Source organism: Callospermophilus lateralis, chromosome 1, assembly GCF_048772815.1.
Source record: "Callospermophilus lateralis isolate mCalLat2 chromosome 1, mCalLat2.hap1, whole genome shotgun sequence".
Taxonomy (NCBI): Eukaryota; Metazoa; Chordata; class Mammalia; order Rodentia; family Sciuridae; genus Callospermophilus; species Callospermophilus lateralis.
Genome location: NC_135305.1, coordinates 55,958,406 through 55,970,370, shown reverse-complemented (window position 1 = coordinate 55,970,370; position 11,965 = coordinate 55,958,406). Strand labels below are relative to the sequence as shown.

Here is an 11,965-nt window from a genome sequence, read left to right as displayed (position 1 = left end):
AGGGCTGAGTCTTCTCTTTCCTTTCACCTGCTGTAGTCTAACCTACAAGGTAAATTCTTCTCATGTATCCACAGAGAGTCACTACTACACTAATGAAAGTCTTCTCAGGAGGCCTGGGCTGCTTTGTTCTATCCACTTATCCAAGTCAATTTAGAAACACCCTCCCCCCTTTAAAAGCATAACAAAAATAAAAGAACATTAAAAAAAATTACAAAAAACAAAAGCAGAAATCACCTAAATCCTACCTCCCAGTGGCTCTTCCTCTTGGCTGCACTCTCTTTTGGACTAGTTTGTCTACTGATTTGTGATCATGTTAGACACAGAATTTGGTTTAAGGAAACTTTCAAGAGGGTTTCTTATTGAAGAGGGTGAGGTGCCAAAAAATATTTTGGTTCCAACGTGAGCCCTGGGATTGAGTTAAGCATTGCTTCTAAACTGGAGGTCAGGTCTATGTTTAATGAGGAAGACCTGTAATTTCAGTAGTGGAAGGGGTTGCTTGTGAAAGAAACAGTCTCTAAGAAAAAAGTCTGAGGAATCACTAAAGGTTTTTATCCCTCTAACCCAGAAAATCCAGTTCTAGGAATCCAACTTAAGGAGATAAAACCCTAGCATACCTTTTGCCCCCAAATATGCTTCACAAAATTGTAAAGTCACAAATGCTCAATAATGGGAGAATGGTGGTTTAAAAAACACCAAGGTACATCCACTTGAAAAATAACACAGGGGGAAATCATATGGGACAATGTAGGTAGTATCAGAACATGCTCAAAACTATGTTCTGCAGATATTCACAAGACTGATTTTTAAATACCCAGGAACATGGAAAGCAAATGCACCAAAATGCCAGTTTTCTTAGTTGTCAGGTTGTTTCCCTGAATCTTCCTATTTTCAGTAATGTGACTATCTTAGAGTGACTATTGATCCCATCAGAAAATACTAAAGAAAACTAAAACAGCTCACACATGATATGCAAAAACAAGTTCTCTGGAAGGGGAGAGAACTTTCTTGACATTGTTATCCTGTCTTGGAACACATACTCCAAAAGTTTGTAGGTGAATACAAATGCTGAGAAACATTCTGCTCAGAATAGGAAAAGATCTATTTTTGAGGGTGCCAGTTTCTAAACTAAAATCCTTCAATGGATATCAAACTAAGCATAATCATCTCTGTGTATCCACAGGGATTGGTTGCAGAACACCTCCCAGACACAAATACCACTGAGAAGAAAAAGTATTTGCATTAACCAATATATATTACACATTCTCCAGTATACTGTAAATCATCTCTAGAATACACCTAATACAATGTAAATGTTCTATTGCAGTTGTTATATTGTTTAGTGGATAATAACAAGAACAAAGGTCTATATGTGTTGAGTAGAGACACAGCTATTCTAAAATATATTTCTGATGTGTGGTTGGTTGAAATATGATATGGAATCCATGGATACAAAGGATTGACTATACAATCTTCCATGAAAAGATAAGTTGTATCTCTACAGATTCCTTAACAACTGCACAGTACACAATATCAGTGCTGGGAACACAGGCTATGAAAAAGTATTTAATCACATAACTAGCCACACTAAAAACTGATGTATATTTTCAAAGCAGCTAAGCATGGTGGTGCACATCTGTAATCCCAGCAACTTGAGTAGCTAAGGCAGAAGGATTACAAATTTGAGGCCAGTCTCAGCAACTTAGTGAGACACTTTTCAAAATAAAAAACAAAAGTGTGGGGGAGGTAGATCAGCAAAGCACCCCTTGCTTCAATCTCCTGTCCCCCCCACTAAAAAAATAAATACGCTAAGAGCAGCCTAAAATAGCTAACATACTTTTGGCTAGGTAATCTCATATAATAAACTGTATACAAAAACATGACTTAAAACAGCAAAGTATGCAATACTCAAAAAAAAAAAAAAAAAATCCTAAACTCCTACAGGCACTGAACATACAGGAGTACTAACCTAAGAGAACACAGGACTGACACAGGACTGTTTCTAAAATTAACAAACATGGATAATATAGATGCCTTATGAGTATATGTACAAATATTATGTTTGATAGAATACGAAGAAATGCTATCGTATCAGTCATGGATGAGGTTCCTATTTTCTCCCCACTGTCCAATCAGCTCCCTAGCAAATTAAAGAATTTTTACCTTGGACTGGAGTTTTTGCTCAGGGGTGGAGCGCTTGCCTAGCAAATGTGAGGCACTGGATTCTATCCTCAGCACCACATAAAAATAAATTAGTAAAAGTATAATAAAAATTTAGAAAAAGAATTTCTACCTTATTTTTTTTTTCTTAAGAATATATACAAAGATGTCACTGAAACAAATCTGGAGATAATTAGATGCTTAATTGTGATGACTTTTACTTTTTAAATCCAGGTTTCTAGTTTTTTTTTTTCCTCCTCCTTTTTTATGGTACCAAGGATTAAATATAGGTACACTTATGATTAAACACACGTATGGTAGGCAAGCACTTTGTCACTATATTATGCACTCAGCCTTTGCTTCTTAAAATACTGAGCATCAGCTGGGCACAGAGGAACAAACCTGTAATCCCAGAAATTCAGGAGGCTGAGGCAGAAGGATCACAAGTTTGAGGCCAGCCCCAGCAACTTAGCAAGAACCTGTCTCAAAATAAAAAGGGCTTGGGATGTGGCTCAGTGATCAAGTACCCTGGGGTTCAATCCCTGGGACCAAAAAAATTTTTAAGGCAGGGGTATGTTGCTCAGTGGTAAAACATACCTGGGGATTCAATCCCTAGTGCTGGAAAAAAATACTCAGCATCATAACCTTTCCTGTGACTATAAGTTATCAGCTCAGTACCCACCCTTCCATACACACATGCACATATGAGATCCATAAGCCAGGTGGCACCGACTGCCATCAGGTGCTATAATTTAGAGCCCCTCGGGCTTCTGAATTTGCTGAGAAATGTCTTAACAGAGCCAAAGAAAACACAGTAAGTAGCAGGGTTCCTTCTCTAACGTAGGGGCTTTGAGACAGCAACTGTATTTGCCAGTTCCAGATTACTTACATTTCTCTTGAATGTTAAATGATCTATCAAGGAAAATGTTACTTTGTCCATAAAATTATAATATTCCAAAATTAAACAGATGCATGAAGCTTCATACCACATGGGAGGAGTAAAAAGGTAAATCCATGACACTATATTTCAGCAAATATTGGTAATTATAAAATGATTATGCTAAATTCCAGTATTCTATACATAGAAAGGAAATTTACCAATATATAGTGATACGAAGCAAGAAACAAAATTTAAGAAATCTGAACAAATTCCTTCATAGGTATACAAAACACAAATAGTTGTGTTCAAAATAAATCCTCATGTTACATAGAAAAAATTAACTAAAAATGGATCAGACACCTAACTATAAAACTAAAACATTTTTAGAAAAGAAAAGTAAATCTTCATGGCCTTCAAGTAGGTAATGATTTCTTAAGTAAGCTATCTACAGCACAAGCAAAAAGATAAAGCAAAAGTATATAAACTAATCATCAAAATGAAAACCTCTTTACTTCATTCACTGGAGTAGACAAAGGGGAATGAAGAGAAGGGATGGGAGACAGGAAAGACAGTAGGATCAATCAGACATAACTTTACTATGTTCATATATGAATACATGACCTGTGTAACTCCACATCATATTCAACCACAAGAATGGGAACCTAATTAGAATAAGTTATACTCCATGTATGTATGTCAAAATATACTCTACTGTCATGTATATATAAAAAGAACAAATAAAAAAATTTTAAAAAAACCTTTGTACTTCAACCATCACACATGTGCATTCAAGGGAAATGAAAACATATGTCCAAACAAAAACTTGAAAATTAATAATATCAGCATTATTCACAATAGCCAAAATGGAGAAACAAAACAAATGTCTATCCAGTGGTGGGTGGATAAACAAAAGGTGCTACATCCCTATGGAGTTCATGCTACCACATGGCTAAGCCTCTAAAGATATTATGCTAAGTGGAAAAGATACAAAAGACCACATAGTATGTGGTTCTAATTCTATGACATATGCAGAGCAGGCAAATCTGAAGGCTGAGGGTGGAGAGACTAGAGTGACTAAATGGGATGAATTATAGGTTGAGCATCCTTAATCCAAAAATCTGAAACTTATTTTCTACCATAAGTGGAAAATTCTACACCTGCCCACATATGATAAATTGTGGTCAAAACACGTGTATGCTAAAATTACTGCATTAAAACTACCTTCAAGGGCTGGGGTTGTGGCTCAGTAGTAGAGCACATGCCTACCATGTGTGAGGCACTGCGTTTGATTCTCAGCACCGCATATAGATAGATAAATAAAGTAAAGGTCCATGAATAACTTAAAAAAAAAAGGTTAAAAAAAAAGCTAACTTTAGGTCATGTGTTTGAGACATAATATGAAACAAATGAACTTCCTGTGTTCATCTGGATCAGATTCCCAAGCTATCTCTTCAAGTATTTGTGGAAATATTCCAAAATCTAAGAAAAATCCAAATCTGAAGCACTTTTGGTTTCAAGCACTTTGGATAAAAGATACTCATCATTATTTGAACAATTTCACTGCTTTTTGCATAATAAATGCTAAAATTTTTGAAATGTTTTTAGTATTAATTTAAAAACTGAGCAGTGGTATGGACTATGGTTTATTATTTCATAAAATGTCTTTGCTATATGTTCTCTATCAGCACTCTGCCTCCAGGGCACAGAATTGTAGACATGGCATCCCTGTCTTTCATCACAATTCCAATCAAGGGGGCCTTTATCATGCATTCTCCGCACAGGTCCTGGTATGAGCAAGGGTAAGTAGTTATGCCAGGACAGCAGGCTTTACGCTAGCACTAGCCCAGGCAAAGTGGAACATATGCTCACTCTATTTCTAGCTCACATAGGTTTCTATCCAAAACAAAGAATGCATACAGGTTAAGGTGCTTACATTTAATCAACAAATATTTACTGAATCTACTCTGTTGTAGGCATTAAATTTGGCTAGAGATCCAGCTGTACACCAGAGCATCTTAGTTCTCAGAGAGCTTATCTTCTAATGTCTTTTCTTTTCTCTTTCTTTCTTTTTTCGTTTTCTTTCTTTTTTTTTTTTGTACCAGGGATTGAACTCCGGGGCACTCAACCACTGAGCCACATCCCTAGCCCTGTTTTGTATTTTATTTAGAGACAGGGTCTCACTGAGTTGCTTAGTGCCTCGCAGTTGCTGAGGATGGCTTTGAACTTGCAATCCTCCTGTCTAAGCCTCGCAAGCCGCTGGGATTGCAGGCATGCACCACCGCGCCCGGCATTCTTTTTCTTCTTTTTAATTTTTTGCTAAGGTCTTTTTACAGCCAAGGAAAAAATACTTTTCTAAACTTAGAATAATGTTTTTAAGATGAAATTGTAGTGAAAAGGAGTTTGTACGTGAAACGAAAACTTTAAGACAATAACTAGTGTAAGGAAAATTTTTCTTAGCTATTTCTATAGTTAAGCTCACACTGAAAACAAAGAATCCTAAAATGAGCCTTCTAGAGCCCAAAAGGTCTCAAGAGAGGTCATGTCTGTCTTTTGCAGGGTTTCCAAAGGCAACAAAGTCCTCACAGGATATCCACACTATCATGAATTGCTCTAATGCACACCCTTGGCATCTATCTATGGAAGCTATAAAAGTGAGATGATGTGAAAATCTTTTACAGCAATTGATAATGTCTGTCTAGCCTGTGTGGATAACACCCATACGGAGTTCTGATCCTCACAGCTAATAATAAGAGAATCTGTTACTTTTTAGGTAATTCTGGAAATAAACTAAAACAAACTGGTGCTGGGGATATAGCTCAGTGGCATTGGCCTAGCATGCCCAAGGCTGGGGTTTCAATTTCCAGAACCAAAATAAATTAAACAAATAAAAGGAAAACATTCCAACAAATTTTAGCTCAAATATTAAATAGAACATACTTTCTTGCCACTCTGCACTTCTCTCTTTTTTCAAATTTTTTTGGAGGGAAGGGTACCAGGGATTGAATCTAGGGATGCTTAACCACAAAGCCACATCCTGTACCTTTTTGTTTTTTATTCTGAGACAGGATCTAAGTTGCTTAGGGCCTCGATAAATTGCTGAGGCTTGTCTAAAACTTGTAATCCTCCTGCCTCGGCCTCCTAAATTGCTGAGATTATACCACCATGCATGATCAGTTATTTTTTAAAGTAAACTGTTCCATTCTCAACACCCTAATGTTTACTAAAATAGTATCTATTAATGGGTCAGAAGAATATTGCCCAGAGAGGGCTGCACTTACCTGCTCTGACTTTCCAAAACTGTCACTTAGGGGCTGAGACACTTCTAGGGACCACCTACTTCTTGGGGACAGAACAGGAACAAAATCTACAGAGCTGCTGATTTCTAATGGGCCACACCTCAACACCCTCATTTCTTAACCATCTTTGGTGACCAATGTTTACACCTAAAGGAATCAGCAGTACCATAATAGGAAGATAGCATTAATTATGTTTCCTGTTCAAAAATCCAGTTCAATTTTTAATTTCCTGGCTAAGGAAGAGTACTATTACTTCTTTGGAGTCTTTAAATTTTGCTTTTGTCTTTTATCAGTTCTAACACAATAGTATTTTTTAGAAAACATTTTAAATGGATATATATTCAGGTCCCATTATTTCCAAAATATATATTCACACACTACTTGCCAAAACATGTCTTTCAATAAACCATTTCCTTAATCTTTAGGGATGTGGTGAAATCTATGCATGATAACTCCTCATTTATCATAATATTATTCCTGTGACTTCAAAAATCTTAATTCCTTCTCATTACACAGCCATTACAAACAAACAATTATCAGGAAAGAACATAAGTCCCAAATCCAGTCATTTCAGGGATTTCTGGCCTACAGAGAAATTCTCCCTTACATCCAAAGGTAGGAAAACTCACTCTGGTTACCAGTCAACAGCAAGTCCAAATGTTTTTGGTCTGTCATCAAAGGATGACAAATCCATTTTAACTCTGCAGGTAACCTTGACACAAACTGCTCAAAAAGAACCAAAGCATACAAGTCCAAAAGCATATGTGACAATGATGGTAACCTATAACTACACATTCACAAGGTGGCACAGGAACAAGGGTGCTAATGGAAAGTCCAATGTGAAAGCTGCCTTCCATACATGAAGGGCCACAGACAGGCAGATCTCTTTGAAACCTACAACCCACCCGATCTCCATTTACCAGGTATCACTCTGAAGAGGGCTCCTGCCAAATGGTGTGATTGTTGCTGCTGGTTCTGTGCTGGCATTCAGCAGGTCTGACCCTTGGAACTCATAGATCCAGGCCAGGGCACAATTTAACAGTATGAAAGCCTAAGAGCAGCCACCTGATGAGCAGTTCCATGACCATCAGCTGCAAGGAGAGACCCTTTAATTCATGAGACTTCATTCGAGTCCCTTTCTATTGTCCTTCTTTCCCTCCTATACACAGTATGTGGTTCCTACACTGTCCCCTGACAACAAACAAGTCCATCCCTGTTGCTTGCAAAAGAATAATCCCTGCATGCCTTCACCATCAATCCACACCAGTGCCAGATGCCTGTGGTGGTCAAGGTGGCTTCTAAGACCTGGTGCTAAAACCCACGCATCCGCCTGTTGGGAGGAACAGGTGCTATGTCTAGTGCCTCTCATGTCTCCTCCTTCTTCTCCGAAGACTCATCAGGTGAGTAACACTCTCTAATACTGCAGCAGACCAGGATGATGTGTTGTAAGCCACTCTCTCATGCAGCTCCCATCTGACCAGAGAGAGAGACCATTGAGAAATCTAGTCAGCCACACTGTCCGGGAGCAGGCCAAATCCCACCAGCCTTGGAAACATTCTGAATTGTGGAAGGAGGAATCTGCCTTCATTAAAATAAACATAGTTCCCCAAGTCACAATGAATCCCAGGCCACGGTAACCCAGAGCTTTTCCTAGGTTCAATCATTTTGAAATATTTTCAGAAAGTTTTCCTAGGAAAACTGCATTCACTTTCTAAGTACTATTGCTAATCAATAACAACTACTGGCTGTGCCATGTGTCACACAGGCATCCTTTTACACCTTCTTGCAACAACACTGTAACATGAAACAATCCACCATTGAAAGATGAGGAAACCTAAGATCAAAAGAGTCCATGACATGCCCCAGTCTCACAATCTGTCACTGAACAGTTTTAATAGCAAAGCTACTTTATCTGCATCAGGGAGGGGAACTTTACTCAGTAAGAATTTTCTTCATAGAAAAATAAAAAGTCAAGCTGGTTCTTCAAATTTGGCTAAAAAAGAAAGGGTAAGTATCTGAGAATTTCAGAAATTTCTAGAACCTCCACGTTCTACTCAATCAACTTTAAAAGTTCTTTTATTAAGCCAAGCAAGGTGGCATACGCCTGATATCCCAGTGGCTCGAAAGGCTTAGGCAAGAGAATTGTGAGTTTAAAGCTTCAAAGACAGTCTCAGTAATTCAGTGAGGCCCTAAGCAACTCAGTGAGACCCTGCCTCTAAATAAAATATAAAAAGGGCTAGAAGCCAGGCATGGTGGTGCAAACCTGTAATCCTAGTGGCTCAGAGGGCTGAGGCAGGAGGATCACGAGTTCAAAGCCACGAAAAGGTACTAAGCAACTCAATGAGACCCTATCTCTAAATAAAATATCAAACAGGGCTCAGGATGTGGCTTAGGGGTTAAGTGCCCCTGGGTTCAATTCCCAGTACTCTCAACCCCCTCCCCCAAAAAATCTTTATTAAAGAATATTACAACCAAAAACAAACTGAAGACACAAAAACAAGACATAAGAGCACTGATTACATCCATCACAAAATGATACAGCACTTGGGAGGGGTTTAAAAAAAAAATTCCTGGGCTGGGGATCTAGCTCAATAGCAGAGGCTTGTCTGGAATGCATCAAGCCCTGAGTTCAATCCCCAGTACCAAAATGAAACAAAATTCCCAGGGCAGAGGGGGTTTATAAAACTAATCAGTAACTGCAGACTACAAAGGGCAAAAAAGAACTGTTTCAGAGTCACACTAAGGGAAGGTCAGCAAGAACTATAACATTAAAACAAACCATCTATAATGTAGCATGCCATAACACTTGAGGAAAATGAGATTTTATATACATGGGATTTCTGGACCCCTCTGTAAACAACTCAGATCAACAAAGCACACATAGACATTCACTGAGTCCAGACTCTAGGCTGCCTCTGTTGTAGTAAAGAGTGTCCATGAAAAAAGGAAATGGAAAGATAAGTCTGGTTGTTTCCTAAAAATCATTAAAATCCTTTTTACAAATATCTGAATACAGAGTTTTGGTGCCTGTGGTAGGAGAGGTAAGAAGTGGAGGAGAGAAAGGATTTTAGGAAGGTTGTTTTCTTACAAAATCCTTATTCCACAGAATCAGATGGTTCAGGATTATTTCTTGAGAACTTTCTTCAGCAGAATTCCCCAGCTGTAAAAGTCCAGGTCTTTCTCCATTGCCCAAACATGAATGCACAATTTCTCCTCTTGGGAGAAGATTATGCTGGAAATTAGTGTTGCATAAATACCGTTACCTTTTCTGGTGAAAAACTCCTTGGAATATTTCCCCAACATAGCGTATTTTCGAGGGACTTTCCCCAGCAGTTCAATGATCAATGCTATGTGATCTGCATTGGGAAACATTGCCAGCAAAACAGAAACACACGACAGTTTAATCAGTACACTGCATGCAGACACTACCACCGCCCGCGCAGACAGAAACAGAGCGCGACCTGAATGATCAAAAGCATAGGCTTTCCCCATGCAGCTGGATTCAGGACCCAGAGCTGGAGGGCACCCAACTGGGCCAGTACACAGGGCAACCGCAGCACAGGCCAAACATGGTCTTCCCATTGACTTTTAAATCAGCACAGGAATTCTGTTGGGTTGCATTTGGAATTTAGAAGAAATGTCTTTGTCACCATAACACTACAATCAGCAGCTGCTATTCCGTTTCTGTCTGCATCGTGGCGCTTTTCAAAAAGAAGAGGTACTACCTCTGCGATTGAAGAATTCCCGAGAATATTTTCCAGATAGAGCAAAGTGCCTTGGGATACTGCCTAGCAGCTCTATGATGTGGGCTATGTGGTCTATGGAGGAGAGAAAAAAAGGATATGGGAATGGGAGGGGCAAGGGGAAGGATGGGATAAAAGAAGAGGGGAAAAAGCAAAAATTAGTAAAAAATCAGAAATAGACTCAAATCAACAATGTCTGCAGCACATCCATGCAGAGGCTCATGGGACTAGCAGGCCTCAGGCACCCTCCGGAGTGTCCATAGTGACTGATGCCAGCTCACCCCAGGCCACCCCAGCACTGCAAGCAAGTAAGCATGGAGATGGTCAGGCTTACAGATGGAATTCAAGCCAGAATTCCCTGGTTTTCAACTCAAGCGCTCAAACAGGACAGTAAAATGGGCAGCAGATCAGTGGACAAAAGGACTCCGGAGAGGCTCTGCAATTGTTCAGTCTGCCCTCTCCCACCAACAAGGTGCCTGCACTGAGGAAGGCCAGAAGCAGAGCAGCCTGAGACCCGAGGGCTCTGCAGAGTGCTGTCTGTGCCAGGCAGGCACTGCCCATTCACTGAAACTGAGGGACTGTAAACCCAAAGAAAAGCATCTGAATTTGGTGTTTGAAAACCAAAACATGGCTCTATTTTAGTAAAAACACAATACTCTCTAGAAGTTCAAGACAAGAAGTAGACCCAGACTGAGGTCTTCAGAAGGCAACACTCACCTTCATCTCTGGAATAGTCTTCCCCAGAATGTGGTTCGAACAAATAATCTCCTGTTGCCAGCTCAAATGCCTAGGACACAACAGACAACATGCTGAGCACTTCAGAGACTGGCCCCCACACCAGCAGTTCTAAGTTCTCTCCTTACAGAAGAGATCTACATTTTATGAGGATCTCGATCAAATAAAAGAACCTCCTAAAACTGTTCAAATCTCTGTTTCTTTCTTTCAAAAAGTTCAAAGAAACTTCAGGAACATGTTTACAGCTCTTCCAATGGAAGATTTAAAGGCCATGAATTCTCTTCGTTGTAGGAAGCAGAAACAAACTTATCAGTGAGTCAGCAGCACCTGTGTGCAGGCCCAGTGGCAGCATGCCACAAATTCTGTAAATGGCAGAAAGAGGGCTCAACCCAGGATTCAATCAGGCCAGTACAAGGCCTTTCCTCACCATCAGGCTAACCTATGGTCCCTATACAGCAGATGTTGCTGCTTTCTTTAGGCAAAGACCTTTACACATGAGTAATTAATGATTATCTGCCAGCATCTTGTCATCATTTCCTTCATCTCTGATTCAAGGTAAAGAAAACCTAGAACCAAGAAAAACCTTCCTCTGTTCCTGGAACCAAATGAAGCATATCACCTTACAAGCCCTGCTGAGGTTATGCAGGAGAGCTGCTCCCCAGGTTGCCACCTGCTACCCCTCAGCATGCCAGTGTGTGGAGCAGGTCATTTGTTTCCATTTTCCTTGATCAAAGAAAAAACTCAGGATCATGGGTTTAATCTGGTAACAATATACAAAGACAGCAACTGCTATTACTCTGCTGACCAAATACCATGTTTTCAAATTCAAGAATACATTAAATCCCCTTTCAAATATCTCCCATACTTACTGCCACTCTGAAAGAGCTCCACTCTTCACTGGTGCTTGGGGATCAATGGCCACGCCCTCCCCAAGGAGGCCCTCCAGTCGCCTGCTGAGACCCCAACATAGCCAGGTGTGCAGGGCATCAGCCAATCAATGACCAGAGTAGACGGCCCCTCAAAGGAGGGCTCATCTACCTGGGTAAGGGTCCATCATATCAGCTCTGTCCTTAAGAGTGGGCAAAATTAGCATGGGACTACATCCCACTCCCTACACACACCTTTTATTTTTTAATTATTAAAAGAATAAAAGA

General features: G+C 39.7%; 1 protein-coding gene across 5 annotated transcripts in view; it reads right to left on the bottom strand.

Moving 5' to 3' along the window:
- The window catches only part of Srpk2 (SRSF protein kinase 2), a 243,188-nt gene that overhangs the window by 4,302 nt on the left and 226,921 nt on the right, over positions 1-11,965 (bottom strand). For 3 of the 5 annotated variants that reach the window (XM_076834818.2, XM_076834848.2, XM_076834837.2), the window contains 2 exons: positions 10,794-10,863; positions 10,059-10,151 (listed from right to left, as the gene is read on the bottom strand). In XM_076834818.2, coding sequence (XP_076690933.1) covers positions 10,059-10,151; positions 10,794-10,863 — 163 coding nt within the window. Of the gene's footprint in view, positions 1-9,596; positions 9,690-10,058; positions 10,152-10,793; positions 10,864-11,965 lie in introns of all 5 variants that reach the window. The other 2 variants (XM_076834856.2, XM_076834828.2) reach the window with 2 other exon arrangements.